Source organism: Penicillium samsonianum, assembly GCF_028829775.1.
Source record: "Penicillium samsonianum strain IBT 33392 chromosome Unknown utg000006l_segment0_segment0, whole genome shotgun sequence".
Taxonomy (NCBI): Eukaryota; Fungi; Ascomycota; class Eurotiomycetes; order Eurotiales; family Aspergillaceae; genus Penicillium; species Penicillium samsonianum.
The window spans coordinates 659,160-682,735 of NW_026643264.1; the positions used below are offsets into that span (position 1 = coordinate 659,160).

General features: G+C 45.0%; 5 protein-coding genes across 5 annotated transcripts; 2 read left to right on the forward strand and 3 right to left on the reverse strand.

Annotated features, from left to right (window-relative positions):
- Positions 1-1,803: 1,803 nt before the first annotated feature.
- N7471_010423 (uncharacterized protein) lies at positions 1,804-2,436 on the reverse strand (the record flags this gene model as incomplete). The annotated part of the gene is made up of 3 exons (XM_057283142.1): positions 1,804-1,932; positions 2,168-2,260; positions 2,377-2,436. The coding sequence occupies 3 exons, from the start codon at positions 2,434-2,436 to the stop codon at positions 1,804-1,806; spliced, it is 282 nt and encodes a 93-aa protein (XP_057132121.1).
- A 1,094-nt stretch (positions 2,437-3,530) lies between these two features.
- On the forward strand, positions 3,531-4,171 carry N7471_010424 (PaaI family thioesterase; the record flags this gene model as incomplete). The annotated part of the gene is made up of 2 exons (XM_057283143.1): positions 3,531-3,683; positions 3,734-4,171. The coding sequence occupies 2 exons, from the start codon at positions 3,531-3,533 to the stop codon at positions 4,169-4,171; spliced, it is 591 nt and encodes a 196-aa protein (XP_057132122.1).
- Positions 4,172-6,771: 2,600 nt separating this feature from the next.
- N7471_010425 (Kelch repeat-containing protein) lies at positions 6,772-7,713 on the reverse strand (the record flags this gene model as incomplete). Its single annotated transcript, XM_057283144.1, has 3 exons — positions 6,772-7,195; positions 7,255-7,316; positions 7,372-7,713. 3 exons carry the CDS (start codon positions 7,711-7,713, stop codon positions 6,772-6,774), a joined length of 828 nt encoding a protein of 275 aa, XP_057132123.1.
- A 1,433-nt stretch (positions 7,714-9,146) lies between these two features.
- Positions 9,147-9,936, forward strand: N7471_010426 (uncharacterized protein; the record flags this gene model as incomplete). The annotated part of the gene is made up of 2 exons (XM_057283145.1): positions 9,147-9,287; positions 9,361-9,936. The coding sequence occupies 2 exons, from the start codon at positions 9,147-9,149 to the stop codon at positions 9,934-9,936; spliced, it is 717 nt and encodes a 238-aa protein (XP_057132124.1).
- Positions 9,937-14,790: 4,854 nt separating this feature from the next.
- N7471_010427 (uncharacterized protein) lies at positions 14,791-15,285 on the reverse strand (the record flags this gene model as incomplete). Its single annotated transcript, XM_057283146.1, has 1 exon — positions 14,791-15,285. One exon carries the CDS (start codon positions 15,283-15,285, stop codon positions 14,791-14,793), a length of 495 nt encoding a protein of 164 aa, XP_057132125.1.
- Between the last annotated feature and the right edge of the window lie 8,291 nt (positions 15,286-23,576).

Below are 23,576 nucleotides of genomic sequence, written 5' to 3' on the forward strand. Positions count from 1 at the left end.
AGAGAAGCATTTCTCCCTAAGGGTGGCTATAACTTTATTGGTATGTATCGTCTAACGGACACGGGCTCGTTTCACTAATATTCCATAGAGGCAGCAAGAGACGGCTACGGCTAAACTAGAGGCCGATCTTCTCAAAGCGGAAGTGCAATTCGAGGCGGTGATGGCTAAATTTCTTCATTTGAAAAGTCAAAAGCGTCTCTTGGAAGAGCGTGGTGATGAGATGTTCGCCCATAATATCGTTATTATGGATGAGATCAACGGTGTCAATGACCCCGGCCCTCAACCTGCTGTGTCACAACTAGCACAGCCAGGAGAACCATCGCAGTCAACAGAAACACTAAACCCAACAGGCGTACCGCAATGCCCGAACGGGGTCTAGTACCGGAGCATCCCCCTCTAAGACCTACCGGAAGAATACAATTTATCAGAAGATGCTACGGCTGCTATTCCAGACCTACAAGAAGGTAACCTCCAAGAGAGCGCCCCGGGGAGTAGCACAGGGAAGTGGCAGCTCGTCTAAAGGCCCTCTCTAGCTCTTGTGTTTAACTTATTTGCATTTCCATGAAAATTCTGGTACCATGTATCGCCTATACAGTTACGAAACATGACATCATATAATTGTTAGAGTAAGTAATTGTATGGACAATGTACACAGGACTATTGATTCCAGGGCTATTCCTTATATAATCTAGAAGGGCTTGGCATTAGGGTTCCAAAAAGAATCGAACAGTGTAGGTGGTGACACCGATTTCCGGAAACACTGTGATGTCCACCTGGATGTGGGATAAATTACAGTAAGGAAGATTCCTTCTCTTCATCAGCCGATCTTTCTCTCTGTCCAGCTGCCAGAAAGAGGAAGGTGGCCCCCACCCATGAGTGCAGTTAACACAGAGCCAAATACTAGGAATATCAGGGCTAGCACTCTCAAAGAGACACGCAAAGCAGCCTTGGCTTTGTGGTATAGTTTCTTGGTATCGAGTGTGAGCTCTGTCGGGGATCTTTGGTAAACCCCTTCCTCCATCTCTCTTGCATTTGATTCTTAGAAACTGCCTTTTAGCATAATGCATTCGGATTTTTCTTTTTACTCCCATTGTAAACTTACTTTAGGATAGACGATGAAAACCACGGTGGCAAGCCCAGCTTGATTACCTCAGGCCGTTGGCAAGAAACCATAAAGATAAGTACACAGATGGGTCGTACAGTATCTTTATATATTGCTGGATAAGTTCTCTTTTGCTTATTGCTCGTACGCTGGGGTTACGTAATTGTCCAGCTGTCTGTTTATTCTTGGGACAAACATATTGCATTTTCGTCCAACCCCAGCTACCTGGAGGTACTGGGCAAGAACAAGTTATACCTTTGTCTAAGCCATAACCGAGCTAGCTCTTCTACAAGCGAGGTTTCAGGGCAGGTCAAACACACCACCTTATGGGATATAGCGGCCTTTTATGTCGGCAAATCCACAATTGGTCAAACCGCTGGTGAAAGTATGACCGTATTCGGGAATGGTTTTAGTGGGCGAATTCTCTCTTCTGATCAAGAAGACTGTGTTCCTGACTATTTCGACAAGTATTATGAGAAAAGAAGCGTGGTCTCACGTAAAGCGCAACAGATTACCCATCGTACTTCCACATTAAATCAAACACCTCCGCAACTCTGGCGACTTTGGTGTAGATGTGTTCAAAGAGACACTTGCGAAACTTCCTCACCTTAGCAGGAGTGAGATCGATACAAACTCTAGGAAATTTGCAAAGTGTGCGACATATTCATCAAGTCGCGGACGTCTTTTACAGAGCTAGGTGATCATGAGTGTGTCCAGCATGAGGCGGTGTGGTCGACCCTCACACCACTACTGAGAATATCGTTCATGATGTATACCGCACGAATCTTGTTCTTTTTCTGTGCAATCCGCACAGTGTTTGCTGGATCTAACTATTCAAAATTCACCAAGAAATGCACTGTCGTGAATATTAGCGACGAGACGTCTAGGCCTGGTCTGGCATGTGAATGCCAAACAAAGTCAGCTGAATCAGTTTCGTGTAAGGCTGAAGTCGGTTCATTCCTTGTCAATTCAGATAGAAACGAACTCTATCCTTGGCCTAAGTATTTACGGCCTGAATATCTGTCCAGCATAACGAAAGATAGGAGGCTAACAGGACTTTCTTACAGTGGGGCCGCAAATAGAAGCTGCACCGATTTTGGTCTGTTGGGAACCGTACTTGGTGCAGACTGGGGCGGCACGGCAGTCAGTCTCATCGACCTGGGTAAGTGAAGAGCCATTCAGTTTTGCTTTGTATAGCGTGTTTAACCCTCATCAGATGATATTTGTGGCGTAAATGACGATGGGAAATTGTTATGTCGGGGACAAGCAGCTACGAAGAGCTCGAAAACCACGTGGTCAGCAGCCGCAAGCTCCTCTTCGAGCTTCATCTCCATGTCGGCTGAGATGTCCATGCCAACTTTGAGTGACTCGACAAGCTCTAGCCGTGACCCAGAGTCAAGCAGTTTCAGTCAAACTTCCATTTCAGTGCCAAAATCCGCCACAGATACCATAACAAGCTCGGCAAGTGCGTCAACTTCCACGGATACAGCAGACACTTGTGCTTCTATTCAAAAACGCATGAGAGGAGGATCATGGACCAGTAATGAGTAAATGGGCGGATGTAGGTGTTGTCCCTGTAGCAAGGGTATCATAGATTCATATAGGTACAGGCCTACATTGCTTTGTCTCTGGCTCGTGTTCGTTGGTATCACCTCGCATCGAGTGACGTACGCAATCTATGAGTTTATAAAGAAATCTTCGCACTGGGTTCTCGACAGCGGATAAATAAATTCATCTATAAGTTATGTATTTTTGAGAGCTATATCACCTATATATCCCAAAATTGGCGTATAAGAAAAAGAAACAATTGCGACAAACTATAGGTTATAGGGGGTCCAACCTGTGTTTCTTTGTCTGCCCGCATTTCATATCCCACTCCAAATCCTTCAATCAACGAACTAAGCAGGCAACATTCCAAGGCAACTATATCGGTGGGTGGGACTTAAGGCTTTTCTGGCCACTCACGTGTATAGTTCCTCGTATCAGACCTTTGCTCTTTTACCGCAATATTGTGTTTAATTTAGGTCATTTTAACGCAAGAGCTCTGATCTGGCACATCAGACAAGCGTAACTTGGACCCTCAATAATGACCCTTCTTGACGCCAAGGAGAGTCTCGCCGCGAGAAAGAGAAACTGTATTCTTACAAAAGCTTTGATGTTAAAGCGAAGATGCAAATTGCATGGAAAATTATTCACAGTTGTTGCTTCCACAAAGAACGCGCTACCCTACCCGCAACTGGCAGGAGTTTGACATGTCTTCCGTCATGACACTAAACGTCATGATCTGTCCGATCAGCCTTCGCTTGAGGGGTTGTGGGCGGGCTTTGCATAGAGGTTCGTTGTATTATTTAAAATAGTTATTCATACCCTGTTACTCTCGAAAAGCTTTTATTTTCTGTTGCTCACACATCATTTCCCGGGGTCCGCCATGAAGATCGCGCAAAAACAGAACTTTTCTCTGCTTATTATCCGTATTTTCAGTTATGCCATACGAACTGGCCACAGCTGGCTTCGCCTCAGCAAAGCGTATACTAGGGAGTCCAAAGCAACTGAAGTCATGCTCCATTCACCAGACCCTAGAGTATGTTTTCACTATATCGAGAGCCCGATCCATCGAGCTGACATCTCCAGCCATGCCTTCACACCCCGCCCTTGGCCATGGGCTCCGAGAAGGTTCCAAGTTTGAATAGTCTATGCCAGGAACTTCTTCGTAGATACATACCAGATATCCAAAAGAACGTTATAGGCCAAGAGGCGAGGGCCATATTGCTTTTCGAGCCTCGGCAAAGGATTTGTTACTACCCCGGCAAAATCCACGGTGGATACCAGGCCTTTCTTATGGACCAGCTGTTTGCAGACTGTTGCAAGCCCGCCGTGACCGCAAATCTGACAATGGAATTCATGCATCCGATCCAACCGGATATAAAACTAGTACTACGGGTTTGGCCAGTGAAAATCGAAGGGCGCAAGACATGGATGGAGGGGGCTATCAAGATACCCGAAAAGTGCTCGGATAGGTTGCTTCTCGCCGCCCGCGCCACCGCGCTCTTTATTCTACCCAAGGCGTAGTCTCAGTTTGAATTAGCATACCCATGCGACATCTGTTTACAGCGGACCCTGTACCGCAATACCGAGGGACAAACAATATAAAAACCAACATGAAACCTGTGACAATAATGCATACCCATGGGGAAAAAACGAACAGCATGTAGTCATTGCAGTCACGTTTGCAAAGTCCAGAGATTGTACATTAGCATGGTTCAAACTTCTTCAGCAGAAGCTGAAAAGTTATCGCTACTAAACAAGCAAAAGGTGTAATGATAATGGTGTTGTTGTATCGGTTGGTTGGTTCAGGAGAGAAAGAAAAGACTATCTAGAACAATGGGAGAAGAACTATCTAGAACAATGGGAGAAGAACTATCAAGAAACGTAGGCATGTGACTACGACACATAGTTCTAAACGAACCTTTGTCGTTTAATGTAGAGACCGCGAAACTTTTCAGTGAGCTCATCGATACGTCGTTCGATGACGACCCGATATCGGTTTACTTGACTTTTGGCAATCGATTTGGGTTTAGGCTTGAATGGATCCACGATAGGTTGTTCGGCGCCTGTGCCACATGAATCACTGCAGCTCGAAGAACGCATTTCAGCTCTCCTCCGGAGCCCTGAAAGTGTTCTGCTATGAGCCACTTAGTAGTAACAGGAGCATGCCGTTCCTCTGAGGCTGCCTCTCCTGCCGGAGCGGCCTTGCAGCAGCAGCACACCTGTCATCGTTAATCACATTCTTGGCTTGGAGAGATATCGCGGCTAAGCGGCGACATTATAGCTACGTGCAAGATAAGTCATTGGGGGCCATCCACATTTCGGGGACCGGTCTAATTATGACTATCAGTCTAAATCTAGCCCCGTTTCTCTCCAAAGATAAGGGGCCGTTTGGTGAGGGCATTAATTGGAGATTTTCAAGATCAGTTGTTAGAGGCGTGCTGCCTAGACATATCCATATTTCGGAGCCCAGCAGCTGCACCACCAGGATTTCAACCGATAGAAAACCGATGGCGTCAGCAACCGATAACAAAGCTAGGGCTGAGCTTTGATAGCTCCATATCGTCCTTCTCCGACTGCTCAGATTTTATAGATATACTGTTTCCTGTTATGTAACATTTTAGCGTCCATGACTAAATAATTATCGCGAAAGCAAGCCGGGCTCTAGTACGACCCAATCCGTTTCCAGGCGGGTCGCAGACAGCCAACTCCTGCTGGTGGGCCAAAGCTCGTTAGGCCTAGTTGAACCCCCGGTCCTTCTCCTTCGAGAACGACGTGTGCGTACGTCCCTCCCAATGGCGAGGTTTAGAATCCGAAACTAAACACGCACATCAAGTAGCACTTAAAGACCAATCGACACTCTCACTGGAGATCAACCCTTTTGAGATCCATGAGACTGCAAGTTAAAAGGTATGGATAGCTCTTTGAATGTGCTTTGATTAACGGGGCGGGCATGGTATAAAGCCATCACTTATATACAATTTCATGAAGGTTATGTCATTCGCCACTCCAGTGCAAAAGGAGTTACGAGACTTAACTACCATAAAGAAATAATGGGTCTAGAATTAGCTATGATAGGTAATAAACACATGTCTGGTATTTAACGGAAAGCCTAGAAACCAGGGTGTTTTTAGACTATTCTAAAAGTAACTAGCTTAATGTCTCTTGGCATTATGGTTCGACAAACAATCGAAGTTGTGACACTGATTTCCGGAAACACTGTACAATAACTTGAGTTACACAGCCACACAGCCACCCAGCCATTCAAGATACTTATTGGAGACTGGGGAGACCCCCACTTGGTAGAAACTTTTCTCTTCAGCGTTACTATTCACTCGTTTCGAAGATATATTGATTTAACTGACGTAAACCTTACAAGCTTCCGATAAAAATAAGAATAGAGTGTCGTCATTTCCCGCTCATTTCGTATCAACAATCGCAACGTTCTGCTTCCCATCGATCGGTCCATGGGTTCTCACACATCAATACTCTGCACGTTCTTAAGTTTACATATATCGTCATGATTCCGTTTCCAACCATCGCCTCGAGATCACTGGAGTCTCTAGCTCTGGAAAATACATACTTATCGGGGTCTCACCAATAGAGGATGCCTTCGACATTCTTGATGGCTCATGGGCCGGCATCTCATTGATTCCACTGCCCACCACTCTGAAGGAGGGTGCCGGGTGCCTTAGCTCGACTGGGACTCCATCAGCTTCATTTGGAAGAGAGCGATCAGACTTGAGACAGAGCATATGTAGCCAGTGACGTTTGCCAGGGCTACAGTCACATAGGCCATGCTGTAGATGACGCTTCTTTATGAGTACGAGCCATATTATTACCATGCAAGCTGCCCCTACAATAGGAATCGTGACGCCAACAGCGACAGGCACGACCCAGCTGCCATTTTGAGTTTGGGAGGAAGTGGTTTTGGGTGGTTTCATGGTGATTTCCGAGGTAGTATATGGGTACCAAGTGGTGATCGTGTTTGTGTAAGGCGCATCAAATATTGATTGGAGTCGCGAATCTCCCCAAGTTTCAGGTGTCGTCCGACTAGCGTTCCCCTTGGCTCTATTTTATGTCAGTGACAGGGATCTGCGGCTTCATCAGGCAAGTTCGATCACCTACATTCCTCCAATCTGCTTCGTCACTGTACTTGGCACTAGGTATTCCTCCACAGCATCCGGAGAATATGTCTTTTGGAATTCCAGGGCGTTGAGACTGAAGGTTTGCAGAATTCCACCATCCAGACAGATAGACGGATCCTTGTGTAGCCCTCCCACCACTAACATGTGGCTTGGTAGCACACGGAAGCATTGATGACCACTGCGTCCATGGCGAGAGTTCCCGGTGTAGGCCTTGACCCATGTAAACGATGGCAAAGAGAGAATGTAGACGTCGTCAAAAGGAGTAGCGCTGGAATTTTGTCCATTGTAGCCCCCGTAAATGTAGATATTGTGCGAGCTGCCGTCCGCCGCAGAAGCGAGAGTGGAACAGAAGGAGGCACGGCCGCTCGGTGGAACATCGCCCGAGGCATTTTGGAGATACCTTGTTGTTAAAATATTAGTGACCATCGCTCGCGCCCGACAAGTTGGCGGCTGACATACCATCTATCTTGTGCAATATCGTACAATGGAATTGTAGTCATGAAGTCTGGATCTAGTAGGGACTGCATTGAGTTAGTCAGAGCCCTCTTTGTTCCAGGGGTGCCGAATTTATCCCACATCTTGCTTCTGTTGCGAGGATAAAAGCCCAGCAGGGTATATGTCTTCCGGGTTCTTCACGCCACCAATGACTGCTAAAACGCCCTTTTGGGAAACAGGTATCCAGATCAGTTGCGGATTCGCGCGGCTAGCAATAAAACTTGGTATAGTTGAGTTCCGCCACAGCTTCTCATCTCCAGTGGCTGTCAAATTTACCATGATCAATGTATCCGCCGTTGTATTCGACGATGCATCATCTGACGTAATGGGACCCCAGTCTGGCCCTCGCATACCACCATAGTAAAAAGCCAGGTTCTCGCTGGGTACAGATACTTGACCCCCATGTGTGATATAGCGAGTCATGTTACTTGGCAATGAGGAATTAAAGAATGACCCCACATCATAACCCGAGCCGGCATCCGAAGATCTATATCCAAGAAGCTCCCTCGGGCCAGGGACATAATCACTGTCCGTTGGCCTGGTCAGCCCCCTACCAGTATATTTTATAAGCAAAGTTCGCAGAAGGGAACTGAGCGGAGAGGTTTACCCGTAGAGGATGATCTCTCTATCATTTCCAAACATCGCACCGTTTTCGAAATTAGCTTGGGTTGTGGTTGGGTTGGGTTCCTGCGAGAATAAACTGGAAATATTGGTCGTTTCAACATTGAAGCGCTCGGTGAGTGACAGGCTATAGAAAGCACTCCTAGAAGTTCCTATTTTGAGCTGTTAGCTTCTCCTTGCCACAAATTGCCGAAACAGCTTTTGGCAACTTACCGTCATTTTCTGGAACGCCGTAGGATCCATCGGAATATCCACTGGGGAAAAATCAGACATGGCCTTAAGAGTCAAGGGTAACGCACCTCTGCCACCACATGGAACCATCGCTTAACAAGATGGTTTGCTGGAGTTGGAAGCCTTTATTTGCCTCATCAGCATCTCGCTCTGATGTTCACGCTCTCGGTGCTAGGTGGCTTACCACGAAACTGGTTCCAATTACATATTGTCGTGTTAATTTGGGTCTTCCATGACTGCGCTGCGACTTTTGGAATAAAAAGAAGCGCCCAGATCAGCCATTTCAACGTGAAATAAATTCGCGGCATTTCCTAGTGTCAGGAGCATCTCCTTCCGCAGATATATTATCACTTATACCAAAAGCAACGAATCATAACTATAACGCGAAGCTACGTACGGTAGCTAGAGGTCTTGGTTTGCTTTACGTCAAGTGGCTAAGCCAGTCGTTTTCCGTTGCCACTTGCAATGGCTCATTCAGCAATTCATTTTATTTCCACCTCTCATGCGAGTACATATTATCTTACAGATCAAGCTGCCATCATGCCACCTTACTCACTACTCAAGGGGTAAATACCGAGAAAATGGAGGTATGATTCCAATGTATCTTTCTCAGATAGGCCCTAGCCATTGGTATGCACGAGAAAGGTAAGATCAAACACCTATCATGTTCTTTCATGTCATGCTTTTTCATTCGAAAATTATTCACGTGAATTTAACTGTGTACAACGTGTGGTCTCTTCGAATGCAGCTTGTATTTTTGGGAATTTATGAGGATTTGTCTATTCTTTTCCTGAAGAAAAGCATTAACATTCGCCCAGTCTTTCGTTGACGGCTTCTGCGGCCGCAACTGTGTCGAACATGATTGATTCACTGAACCTGGCTGTGGTGAAAATTACCGGTCGAAGTCTGATATCACTAGCCGCGTCGAAGTAGTCGCAGCATCGCAAAATTGGAGTAGACCTTGAAGGGTGACGTTGGCAGGTCGGCTTCGTGCACGCGTCTTAATGATATCGGTGCTTGGAAGGGTGGGAGACCCCTTAGCTGAGACTGGTATCACACATCTGAACCTGTCTCGTTGCAGTCGGCTACACTCATTGGCCCTGGTCAAACATTTCACAACCCATGCTGCCGTGCGGGATTCGTTGGTGTAGCTCAACCTTATGACAGACACAATCACTTTCCGTCTCTCCGAAGATAACTGTCTACTTTCCTACCCAGAATTCTGGGGACTATGCGATCTTTAAACCTAGGTGGAGCGAGAATTATTCCGCACGATATGCCCTTCCTGGTACCTCTGGCAAGCACCTGGAAGAACTGGGGCTAAGCTCGGCTGTTCTGTTGGCCCGGGACATCAACTCATTTTTCATCCCCACGGTCGACCCAGCGAGGTCTGGTCTCGAAAAAGGAGTGCCTGCCAGTATTCTTTACTATCTTGACCTAGCCACGGTTCCGCAGGTGACCGTGAGGTCAGTGTTCAACGAGGGCTCTTGCCTCCTCCTATCGAACCAAAGCTGGCCGCTCCAGGTGATCAAGCTAACTAATGAAATCACTCTCTCTCTGTATCAGGCTAGCAAGTACCGTCGAACTTCTGTGTCCTGGAATATATGGGGATCCGGCCGTCGTAGCTGGTACGTCCGTGATTCTTCCTCGGCGCTCATCCGCTCCGTTGATGACGCTTCAGGGTCTTGGAAACTCAACTCGAAGCGCGACTCTGGGGCATGCGAACAATCCCTATGGCCACAGGGCAGGTTGGAGGTCTCTACTGTTTTCGCTCGCCCGTGCTTGCTGCTGTAACACACGTGCCTTTAAACTCACCCCGGGGAATGGGCACATCCGAGATCTTCATCGCATGTTTCCAAGATTGGCCTTTGGAAAGAAAACCCTTTGTCCTTGCATCACCACATCCTTGCACTTGTCTATAATGGGACCAACTTCTCAAAGCTTGTATCGCATCCCGCTTCAACTCATTTCGTTCCTCCGAATTTCTCTCAACGAACGTCATTGCCAACTAAGACCACCACACCTGGTGTTGGTGCACCCCATTCAACAATAATTCCCACACAACGATAATTTCAATGGGATTCATTGCATTTCAGTCACTATTTACAGGTAACCACAGGTAGTAGCTATATACCAATTGCACCTATACTATCTCTTGCCGCTATTGGAGATTCATGCTCAGCTTCTAATAAATCCCTTGCTTCCTAAGCTCGCCGCTGAGATTCCAATTCCTTGGCATGCTTTGCCTGTAAGCTTCAACTTATTAGAATCGGCCTCTCTCTTATGTATCATCTTCCTATTTGCGCATATAGGTGAGAGCACTGAGGCTCTAGTTCCAAGAATCGGCTTGCCATTTCTTGGAGCATTTGCAGTGGAACTGGATGTATGGGACTTCTTTAATTCGGCCCTCAGTATGGCATTTTGTTGGGATAAAAGCGTATTTTCAACCATACTTCGCTGGATATGTCGTTTCACCCTCCGAGATTGGGTTTCAATTTGCTCAATGTCATGAATACGCTTAGTATTGAGCCTATTAACTCACTCAATTGTATCTGGCGGCGAATTGGTGATTGAGCTTACAAATTCCCCCGCCCGGGGGTGGTTAAAAATCCTAAGGGGGGACCCTTCAGATTCGAGAGCTTTTTGACGAAGAGGACCAAGAATAACCTCTGGATCTAGGGTGTAAATACCCCTAGATTTAAATGAAGATCGGATGATTATTTGAGTAAAAGCTTTCTCCCTGACACCCTGAATCATCTGGAAAAGATCCCGCTTTTTGCTTGCACTTCCACCCCACATTATAGCCTCATTATTCGCTGTACAAAATAATGCTTTAAGGATTGGAACGGCTGTACATCTAGCGGTTGGCAGAGTTGGATTTTATGGGGTAAAAAAAGACTGGAATAATGAAATGCTGGTTGCAAAATTTAATGAAATTGATCGTTGTATGGAATCCATGATTATCCATTAAAAGTAGCCTTGGCCTGCCATTTTAACCAGAGGTTCTGTAGCCTCATGAAAAGAGCAAAACCATTGAAAAGCCGTATCGTCATCAATCCAGCCATTAGGCGTGGGTTTAATCCGAAAATCGGGGAGAGTGGTAATTTCATACCACTCCTCTATATATAAAGAGCCCTTAGGTAGAAACCAAGGTAGCATAACCAAGCCATCGGCAGATATACATTCAATGCAGGTAATAGATTCTTTTTGACCACCGGTTAAATTGGTGTAACTAGCATTAGGTGTAAGCACCTTTTGCCCCTTTCCCTGGCCAATTTGATAGCCAGTTTCATCCCAATTGAAGATCTCATGGGAAAGAATTGGTGCTTTTTAAAGAGCGTACGAAGGCTGCTAAACCAAAGTAACATTGGGCCATATTGCTCACTATCAACCCTCGCCTTTTCAGCCATTTTTGGGTTGGTATAGGGTATCTCAAGGAGTAGTCTTTACATATAACGGTTGACCCAGCTAGGGCCCATCACCTGATCACTACCAGCGCGGCGTATAATTGAATTTGGAGCCTTTTTAATAAGAGAAAGGTAAATACCCATATTGCCATTGTATAGCGTATCGATCCAGGTTTCCAATGCTCGCTCCTGAATTGGGTTCAGGGTCTTTTTTAGGCTGGCAGCAGGGGTTTTAGTCCCGCACCTGTGGATACAGGCGCGTAGCCGTCGATATGGAACCCCGAATTCCCGCGCCACTTGGGCTATAGTGGTGTTGTTATTCAGAGGGAAGGCAGTGGTGGCCCTTAATATTTGATCATCGACATTTTCAATTTGTTCCGACATCGTGGTATGGTGTAGAAGGGATGGAGCCGGAAGAACTCCAAGCCGATACTCAAATAGATATGCCAGATATATTACTAAAATGGAGTCATTGTATGAGAATTAGATTACAGATTGAGCATGGGGATTCTGAAAATGGCACAAACTCCATCTATTGCTTTTCTTTAGGCACTTATGCTTTGACAGCCACATGGACAAAATTAGGTGCATGGGTTTTACGTCGCTGTACATCCAATGTCGCACGGTGAATTTAGAAACCGGCCAATTTTGTTCTTCTGTAAAAGTCTTACAGTACAAAAGATGGACATAGGATGAGGCCCAGTTCGAAGTTTCTCGAGTCATATTGAAAATTCAACACCCCCATATCATGTCCCACCAGAAACTGACTTGTCCTAATGCTCGTATCTGTGAGCTTAGAGGAGAAAAGCAAGCTTCAATGGTATCGCCTACCAAGCCTTTTTTAATGCGACCTTCTACAATCAGTAAAAGGGATACAAGAACTATTCATCATCCACTAAGGACTCAAACCCTCCATCCAATCCAGTGAGCTCTCGGTTCCACCTCGAATCGACGCTCAAATTTCCTTAACGAATGACCCAATTTTGCATCATGAGGTCGGCTAGTGGAAATCAACGTATGACTCGACCGTCACAGGTATCAGCAGGATTACAGGTGCAAAGGAGAGAAACTCGTTTGCAACGCAGTGAAGACATTAGGAGCACAATTTTTCGGTGACAAATTAATGCTATGCTTGTGGTATCCTGGCTATAATTACCCAATAAAATTGCGAAAATCTGAAAGCGATCATGACAAAAGATTGTGCGCACATCTTGACGACATCGCCCCTCGGCTATATTGAGCAAATGAGCTTTACCGTAAGCTTGAGCTGTTGGGACGTTCTGTTGTCATAGTCAATATACATACTGTATTAAGGGGGAGATTTGGAATCTACAACTAAATCACATCAACTGGTAGACGATACCAGTGCATTACAAGGACTCAGAAATGCCAGTTTCTAAGGGCCAGCTCTAGATAATAATCATCAACAATACGAACGACTTTGCAAAAGGTACCAAAATTCTGGGCTTTTTTGTCAATTTTGCGACGGATTCAGGAGCTACGAAAGTCAACCCGAGAGCTTTACAGCGCCGGCTAGTATCGCTCCGCGAAATTCCCGCATCTCAATATTTTTTAGCACTCAATGCTCCCATAGTAACAGGAAGGTCTTGCTTGATACTCGGCACTGGTTTTCATGCATTGATGTGAGCGTGGTGAACTTACAGTATCGTAAATATTATCTGCTTCCATATCTGAAGCGGCATGTGGCGGCATGTGACGGCATGTACATTTGATGCCCATATTGCACCTGATAGGCTGGGCTTTCATATATAGGACTCCAACCCAATACGTATCAGACAAAACTCTTAAGGTAACTAGACTCAATTCCTGATTGTGCTGATATTAGACGTAGACATTGTTGATGGGAAAAAGGTTTTTCGAAAGAGGGTTGGTAGAAGCGTATCTTCCAATGGAAAAACCTATCGATGAGCGATCGAAAGGCACCTGATTCATGTCTCTAAGGCATGAGATGGGTTTAGCCATATTCGTGCTTAAGGCCTCTTGCATATTCCAAATTTGGCTTTAGTAAAACTGGCAAGGTATCAAGTGCTTTATGCGGACGGGAAGGCTTTGTTACAAGGTCAATTAGTGGTAAAATCTTCCCCAAATATGAGACCCTTTTTAGGACTATCGTTTTGCGACAAAGGCGTCGGGACCTAAGTCTCTACGTCTCCACACTATTCTTTATTTAGATCCTTTTGAAAAGAAAAGTAATAATAGCAATGCGTATTCTACTTTCTAAATTAGAAATAAGCCAGTAAACCTCCTGCCCCTCCTTCGTCAAGGCTTTATGACTCGAGAATCTTCTCACCATAGGCTGCATTGAGTTTTATCAAGACATCGTATGAAATGCCAAGTCCAGCGCCTCTATTTTACCGAGTTAGTGAGCTCAAAGCCGACGCGGGAGCGCCAACGGTCAACCCCACGCACCAATGCCGCCCGGCTATAAGCATGTCGCATCCACGTAAGGCACATAAACAGAGTAATTCTCTTTGCATTCGCCATGTCTACAAGATGCCAGAAAACACCCTCTTGTGAGCGTTGACTTGCCCCTTCAGTATCCACAATCTGGGCGCTTTTTGTCGTGGACTAAATGGTATTTTTCCTGAGATGCGTGGCTATCTTCTATTGGGTTTTGAACAGCGTTCAATGATCGCACCTTTTGCCTGTGAGTGCTTTGGTAGCTGCGCACGCAATGTTGTAATCGTACACTGAGAGACTATACAGCATGTAATAGAAGGATTATCTTCTGCAAAATGAATACAAAGAAGTATCAAAAATAAATTGTAAAACTGTCTAATCTCTTCATACATAGAAAAAAGCCCATGTTTAGAGGCTTCTCCTTCTCTGCCTTCTGGAATTCCTCAATTGATCAATTTGTAACAGAAACGGAGTGGTGGAACCAAAAAGAAAGAGCTGAATGAGCGGTGATAGCACTGCATGCAGCCTGAATTGAAATGACTTCCTGTGATACAACAAACTGGCGGTTGTATACAGGAATTGGTGGTGTAGACGGCAAACTGCATCGACGGCGCTAATCTCGATTTCGTAGTCAAAGTTCTTGGCATGAGAATTGCATACCCGGTCCTTGCCAAGTAACCCTACCCCCTTCGGGTGTTGGGTTACCACACCGTAATGTAAACTCTTGCTCAATGTAAATTTTAAAGAACTCATGAAATATTTTTGTATTTTTCTCAACGTACAACGCCTATAAAAATCTAAAAAGAATCCTAACAAATACTCAAATCGTAGATATATCATCCATTGGTGGAATCCATGGAATAAAATGCGGTGCTGGGGTTGGTGTATCCTCCGTAGTTAATGGCTTCGAAATCCGCTTTTTCAACCGCCTCTCTTCTTGCACCTGCTCTTTCGATTCTCGCGCCCGGATAATTCGATTGGCATCACCAGCAGTAAGGGGGCCCCCTAGATTGATCTGGCGCTTGGTAATACGGGCATCTCGGTGGACTTTATGGCGTAACAGGGTGGTATTATCCTTAGCAAGCTGCGTAGCTAGCTCCGCTGAAATTCGCGCACTCCGGCATAGTAGCTTTGCTCGGTGCTGAATAGATGCATAAAGCTCGCTATCTAGCAATTCGATATATGCCTCCAATTTACGCGTACTCTCGTTTGTACGAGAGATTCCACGGGGTGGTGAATTGGTAATAGAGCTAGGAAAATCAACCTCTGATCCGTCGTCTTCACCAAAGACAACTAGATCATCCCCGTAATCCATAGCTTTTTCAAGCGGATTAAGCACCTTTTCATAGTTAAATGGGGAAATGCCACAATTAGCAAATCCCGACTTAATTACTCGGGTGGTGAGAGCATTGCGAACAGATACAATTTCTCGAAAAAAATCCGCTTTTCGGTCCACCGATCCACCCCATTGAACAACAGCGTTGTTATTAGACTGGTAGCAATGCTTTAAAGCAAGAAAAGGCTTGCTATCTAGCGGCTGGCAGATATGCGTCGTATGGGGTATAAAGCAATAGGGGATAATGCTATTCTCCGCTGCAAAATTGATGAATTCTGGAGTACGGTGGGATCCATGGTTATCCATTAACAAAAGGCGTTTACTACCCCGAGTAGTACGATCCTTAGTTGCTAGATGAAAAGCGCGAAGCCATTGAACTGCAGTTTGATCTGTAGTATACCCACATGGTGTAGTTACTAGGGTATAATCCTCCGGAAGGTTGGTATCTTTATACCAATTCTCCATATGGAATTTACCCCTAACTAGGAACCAAGGTGCCATCTTCCAGCCATCGGCGGCAATACATTCAATGCCGGTAATACCCTCAGCAATACCTCCATTTGGTGAAAATAGAGTCTGGCTTTTTGAAACGACTTTTTGAGGCTTTCCTTGGCCAATTTGGAAGCCAGTTTCGTCGAAGTTATAGATATCCCGCTGGCTTAATTTGTTGCTTTCGATATACTAGTTTAAGCGCTAGTACCAAGTAGTAAGATAGCCAATATTTTCAGCCTCCATTCTCTTCTTTTCCTTTGGTTTTTGTTTTATAAACTGAAGGTTATGGGTAGGTGGGATACGTTTTAAAAACCGGTATACCCAGTTTTTATCAACCGGCGGACGCGACGTGTTTTCTTCCGCATTGGCGCGTTGAATCATTGAATTAGCGCACCCTTCTACCATTCTAGCAGTTGGTGGAGAGCAAGCATCATCTAATATAGTGATCCAGCTAATTAGGGCTTGCTCTTGATCCGGATTTAATGTCGAATTGGTAGGACGGCGCGTCGAACGAGATCCCCGACCGTGAACCCGGTTATACAACAGATTGTAAGGAACGCCGAATTCTCGCGCCAATGGGGCTATTTTTGGTTTTTTTCGAGCATGCCATGCAGAAAGAGCAATTTCAAGGGTATTCTCCAAATCTGGGTTTTTTTCCGGCATGTTGGTAGGATGTAAAATGGTAGTAAAAATGGTGGGTGGTGTAAAATTTACATTGAGCAAGAGTTTACATTACGGTGTGGTAACCCAACACCTGAAGGGGGTAGGGTTACTTGGCAAGGACCGGGTAGTGATTCATAAAGCATGCCGAATTAGGGTTAGCGTTGAAAGCTCCATGTTAATTACTAAGAATTAACCTGGATTCTCATTCCAACACGCAATGGCATTTTAAGCTGAAACTATTTATTTTGATAATCGGGATACATTTATAACTAGTTATTGTAGACTGCATGTCGCTTTGGCGAGGGGCCAGTGTAAAGAAAACCCACTATCACTACTACTGTCTGTAGGAGCGGTTTATCATCTTCCTCAGTTATCTAGTAACCGGGCCTTACAATTTTTTGGTAAAAAATACCAGACCCTCCACAGGGAGGTCCGCCACCCAAATTGCAGATTTTTTCCAAAATTCAACCTACCACATTCCACTATCAATTTCTCCATCACCATGCTAAAGACAACGCCAAAATTGAGATTCAGATTGCTAAAGCAATGGATTCTTTATGAAAGCAATCTAAGCCCAATATCACGAAAACTGCGCGTGAATTCAACGTACCTGAGGGCCGGCTTCGGTATCGATGGAATGGTGGAAAACCCCTATTTCAACGCCAACCTAATGGTCGGAAGCTTAGTTCTGCACAAGAATCTGCTTTATGCCAATTCATTGATTACTTCGATCAAGTGGGCGCTGCGATAAACCAGTCACAAATCACTGTCGCCGCGAATTCAATCCTCGAAGAAGCGCATACCAATCTCGCAATTCCACCCCCTAAGAAGTATATCAATATGTAGCCACCTAAAGCCTTTTTTTTGGGGGGCGGAGCATTCGAAACGCATCACTCACTTCTACCTCCTTCTACCTCTGTATTTGGTATATACGGAGCAATTGCAAACAAGACTGTGGGCGTTTTTTAACGCTTGTTACTTGGTCGAAATTTTGACATTACCACAAATGTAACTGCCCGTTAGATCCATTTTGAATAAAACACTACTTTAAGTCCGCCTACAAACATCGGGGAATACGTAAATATACAAATTTGTTTCTCGATCAAGTATACAGTCTTGTGAGAGTAGCAACGTATGCGGCGTTAATGAAATGAGATAATTAAAGATTTTTATTTTGCTGATTTGGGGTCTAGATGTATTTAAATCCGTCTTAGTACAACCACCTAGTCTAATAAATTACAATGAGCCATGAGACTTGAGTAACAGCGCGCGTGTTTCCTCCCCCAAACCCATATAATAATATGATAGCATATATGTATCTATAATTCTTTACGACAAGATATATATAACACTATCAAATTCGTATCCTTCGGGGTACTTTGGTTCTATCAGTTTAAACTTATGCTTTGCTTGATCTGGCATCTATAACATGTAAGAGACTCTATTTTTTTACTAACGACTGAGGTCTAGACGTTAACCCCTACAAGCCCGCTCCCCACGCCCCACCCTAGCTGTCGCTGGGGCCGCCTGGGGGAAGGACGATGAGGCCAAGGTAAACTAAAAAATGTCAAAATTCTAACCCAAATTGTGGATATACCTATTTACAATAACGTCAGCCGGATAGAATATATAATCTATATGAAACCCTCCGCGTTTACGCGGCGCCATCAGCAATAATTCCTACCCCAATAGGTGCAAATTGTACCTAATACCATAGGGATAGCCGCTGAATGATCGGTAATAAAGTATCAAACCAGATATATGTGAAACATGCATTAAGCAATGCAAAAAGTGATAACTTGCTATTCGAAGCGCCGTCGTTCTATTACATTAATGACATTCTGCAAAACTAGCTGCACTTGCGGAACTATCGCGTTCGCTTCACCGGTCTTCTCGTCATAGCGAAGACGAATATAGAATATACTATTTGTTGATGGACGTTGCCTTCAAATTTTCAAACATTTCAATGAGACTTTCCAGAGATACCCCAACGTCGTCGAGAAACTGTGCACTCATCCAGTTTTGTCGTTTGTCCAATAGGAACTCTGCTTAATAACATTCTTCATCATAATCACTCACCACACAGCAAACTCAAGTTTGATCGTATGGGACAAATATTCAAAATCAAAATTTTGCTTCTGGGCCAAGAAAATGTAGACTTCCATTTTCCAACGTCTTATGCTGCGATGATAGGACACACTCCACTAGAGTGCTAATGGACCTTTTCGCTTGCTGAAAATTCCTATACGTAGATATCTTTTACAAAGGAGGGTTCAGTTCCTAGGAACTGAGGGATTATATAGATGCGTCGCGTAAAGATGCTAAATTACTAGTGCCGATGCCAGTGACCCTGCGTCATAGGAAGTTCCATTACCCTTTCAGGTATTAGATTAAGATAAAAAGACCCTAGGGTGGGCGTATGTGTTCTATAGGGGCTAGAATAAACGGGCTTTCTCTTCTGACTGGCTACATACTAGTTTCGTTCAAAGATGTTGCACAAACTTGTAGGCCAATTAGCTATTCTAAGACGGGAGAAAGGCGACATATGCACCAACGTATACATATCCCAAGTACAAAGTTTGCTAGTAATGGCCCATGATCATGACCGGTCATGTGTGCGTCCTGGTAAGGACATCGGTTGACTTCACCCCATACTGCGCGACCAATTAGCGATTTCTCTTCCGAGGCGATTTCGTAGTGTCTCTTTACCTCTAGAATACTCCCCATTACAATACATAGCCCTAGGATTTGAGAGCGGCAGAGGAAAATAAAGAATAAAAGAAAAAAGAAAAAGAAAAAATTCGAGTAACTTTAGGTGATTTGTCTAACTTTGAGTCTTACCTAAGGAAGTCCAGATTAACCAGCCTTTTGACGGATCCGCTCGCCACCCAATCATTCCTAGAATATGTTGTCAAGAGTAGACAATATCAGTTGAGGGCAAGTCTGACTTGTGGCCACATTTGGCTCCTTATTTGTCACCTTAACGTCAACCACTCCGGAACCGGTGACCAAAAGAGCAAACGGCAAAATAAAATCACAGTGTATTGACCGATAAATATATACTGTACAATTAAGATCGGTAGGCTTTGCCGTGAAAAGAGCCACAATGTACTCTCTTTGTTCCATCCAGAATGGTCAGGCCGAATTCTCATAACCTGTAGATTTTGATCACTTTGTGAGAGGAGGAGTAGTCTGTCGCACAACCCGGGTCTGGGTCGAGATATCCAACCCGGACCCGGACCCAAACCCAGGACCCAGGCTGGGGCCCCATTGGGGCCCCAGCAAAACCCAACTTTCCATAATTTTTCATAATTTTATGCTCTTGTATTCTCTGTATTAGCTATTTTCTATTAACTTAATAGGTTTAGTATAAAGGATATATATAGATATAGATCTAATATATCTATACTTTAATTTATATTATTTATTTATTTATTTATTTATTATATAATATATCTTAAATAAATATAAAATTTCATATATATAAGGCCCTAAAACGAGCTTTAAACACGCTGTATTAGAACGCTTGGCAAGTTTATTATGTTTGTAACCCAATTGGGGCCCCAGCCTGGGTTTATGCTGGGTCCGGTTGGGTTCTGCGGAAGCCTAAGGAGGAGTAAATAAAGACTCAAGGGGAAGTTTTAGGTGATGGCTATTATACTGACTAATGATTTTACTGTTGTATTAGTAAGTATATATCTTTAGGGGCACTTGTGTCTACAAAAGCGTGTAATTAGACCCCGGAAGTACTCTGTAAACTTGATGTCTCGTTTTCTCTACATCTGAATAGGACCCGCCTATAAAGCCTATTAGGAGCGGGACCTAGCTGCATCTGGCATATTGCTCTTCTATTAATATTAATATTTGTCCGGGCTATATCAAAGGCTATGGTATAGCTACTATAGCAGTGTAACTCTGCCTACCCAATTCGCCTGATGACGGTGACCTACGCAAACTCTCAATTGAGTCATCTCCACTCTGCCTACAGGTCCTAAACCCCCATAGATTAGGTATTTGCATTCAGTGAAATTGCAGGAAATTGGTTGGATCGAGCTGTAACATTCTTTTACATGTACGGGCTAGAATTTTTGTCTTCTTAGAGAAATCTGCCGTTGATTGACTCGACTGTTAGAGGTCGTACCAGAAAAGACTTGGTTGGAAGCATAGTTGGAGCTCGATCCGTGCGCAAAGATAGGGGGTGTTGTCGTGGTACATGGCTTTCGAGACCGCTGGCATTCTAAGAGGTTTTACTTCTTCTCTTTTGTAGCGTCTGTGTGCCCTATCGCACGAGGAAGTATGCGACTAAATTTGACTCTTCTACGGCATCCTCGCACAAGTACTCGATGTAACTAAATTGATGAAACTGTGCCACCGGCAGAAACTTTACCGTCGCCTTACCATCCTCAAATTTGACTCAACACAGGTGCACCATCTTTGACATGCCTTTCTGAGAGAAATGAGCCGAGTTGTTTTCTCTCCACGGTGCCATTTATAAGCGTGACAACGGGAGTGAAGTGCAGACGCCTTTTTGGACCAGGAGGCTACAGGAAAGAGCATATGAAGTGAGTGTTATGTCAACTTTCAGAGCTAGAGAATTCCTGATAGCATTCTGGCTGACACTTGATGGCCCCTCCCAGCTTACCATGGGCCATCCTTCCAAACTGCCATGTGGACAGCTTGAACATAGTTCAGCTGTATGAGCTCTACACTGAGAACGTGCTGTTGAAGTCCCAGCTAGCCTGCTTAACCATCATTGGCCGCGAACAGCCACAGGCCTACGGTCCTGGCCTTTACACATCATTGCATGATGTCCGAGGCGAAAATGCCATATGTAGCCTTTTGCAACTATCTCTGGCCAATAGTCCCGAGCCAACATCTCTTTATACCAAGCGGCGTTTTTCTGTGAACCCAGAGCTCACTACCAAATTATTTCATCAGCTATGTCTGGAGTTCAGCGACGTTATATGTATAAGAGCACGAATCGTAGATGAGGTTGCTCACGGCGTGCTAAGATTTAGAGACAGTATCGAGCCCGATAGAGCCCAAACCGAGCTGCAGTGGATCATCCTTCTTGAAACGAATTCACCGCGAACTAAAGTAGATAAAATGGACATAAAGAATTACCTTGATGCTTTGGTTGAGAAAGAAGGAAGTTCTTCTCAATGGACTTCGCGAGTGTTGTAGCATTTGACCGTGCGATCTTATGACCCCAAACGAACCAATTTATCGGAGCTTCTGGTGGCCATCTAAGGATGCCTCATTGCGACGAGGAAAAGGCGCAGTGAAGAAGCCACCTATGGACCCTTGGGGAGATCAACTACATATTGGAGCGATACCTCACTGCAAAACTATCATTCGTAGCCAGTCATCAGAATCCGCCCAAAACGGCCACCCTATGGCCAGGGGCAACGTGGTATCCAATGGCGTTTAGAAGGCGGTTCTGGCCTGGTAAAGGTCTTCAGGAACAGAACGGCCTAGCAAAGTGGCTCCTGCCTACTGACCAGGATATCGACTTGAATGTGTGTTTAGCCCCGATCTTCGCAAGAATGTTTCTAGGGGATAGAGACCTTCTTCCGCATGGTATGTAACACCCCATAAGGAATGCCTACTCCGAGCTCACCAGATCATGCTGGCATATTTAGGTTTCCTTCATACGGAGCTCTTCGCTAGCATATACGGACCGTTGTGTAGCGAAGCATGGTGCTATGCCTCTCGGGATTGTAGCTGGATAGCCAGCAAGGGTCTAACAAGCTTTCTGGATGCAGTGGTTTTAGGAATGAGACCGTAGAATCCGGATCTTTGGCGTGATGCGCAAATAGGGCTGCAAAAAGTCAGAGGGGAATCATTGTGCTGCATGTGCCCATGGGACAGGCTCAATAATCAGCGCTGCGCTTGGTCTGATGCAATGGCCATTGTCGTACTGCATTGAGGTGTTTTGCTCCACGGCAAACGACATCTTTGGCAAAAAACGTGGAATGTTAGGGTTAGTGAGGAGATTGCTCCGCCTCCATAGTGCTGGGGCAAAGTATGGCATCAATGTATTCTGTAACATACTTAGGGACGTTTTTGGTGATGGTTTGATGCGAGAGGGACTCGTAGAAGCAAAGCAAGATGTCGTGCACGTAGCTATCACATCGACAACTTTTGACTCGAAACTTTGCTTGTTCCGCTCCTATGGGGATATACTTCGCGAGGCTGGGAGCGGGGATCACATAACACAGAAACCATTCGATCTGTCATGGTGGTAAGCGTGCGTTTTCCACTACCTTGGTGATTTTGGCCACACTTCGTTTCAAAACCTGATGAGCTAACATTTCTGCCTTTTACATAGGATTGCGCTGCCCCACTGATATTTGAGCCAGTGAATGGACTTCAGGATGGGTTTTCGTTGCGAATTGCCCCACTTGGGTGGCAATGATGGAGCTAAACGAGCTTTCTATGCTAGGAAGCCGTCTGTTGGATTTTCCAGTAAGCTTTGGTACGGGGCAATTCTTGAGTTCCGACAAGAGTCATTCACGAAACTGGTTGCAGTATCTCATTCCGGAATGGGTTCCGAGACTGGGCTTTTGCCTGAGCAGGGCAGTGAACGCAGACTCTATGTATGGGAAGTTCTCAAACACTCTCCATAAGGCTGAAAGGAACAGTAAACATTATCGCGTGGAGCCTTCGTTTAGAAAATCACCAATTGCACTGCATCATCCGGCCATGCTTCAAGACCTCGTCACGGTGGAACGTTACATGGACTGCCCGAATGCCCGCAAAAGTACTCATCGATTACAGCTTGCAATGCTTGCGTCTTGTTTCTACGCTGCTTTGCGATCAGCACCAACTTTTGACTCCCGGCTAGGACAGTACCGCGCCCGGTTGGCGGTTCTTTCCCGATGGCCTGAAGATAAGGACATTTGTCGGTCGCTCGGTGAGAAATTGGAACATGCATCCTTTATTGCGAATACCCTGACGCATCACTACAAAAGCCCTTTATACTGCACAATCTACGTTAGCACTCTAGATGTGCCTATTGAAATAGGTCTTACCCTTGACGGAATAACATCCCACCCAATCAGCGGGGCTCCACTATCACTTACGCAGCTGATCTACCTGCAGTGTCCGCCATG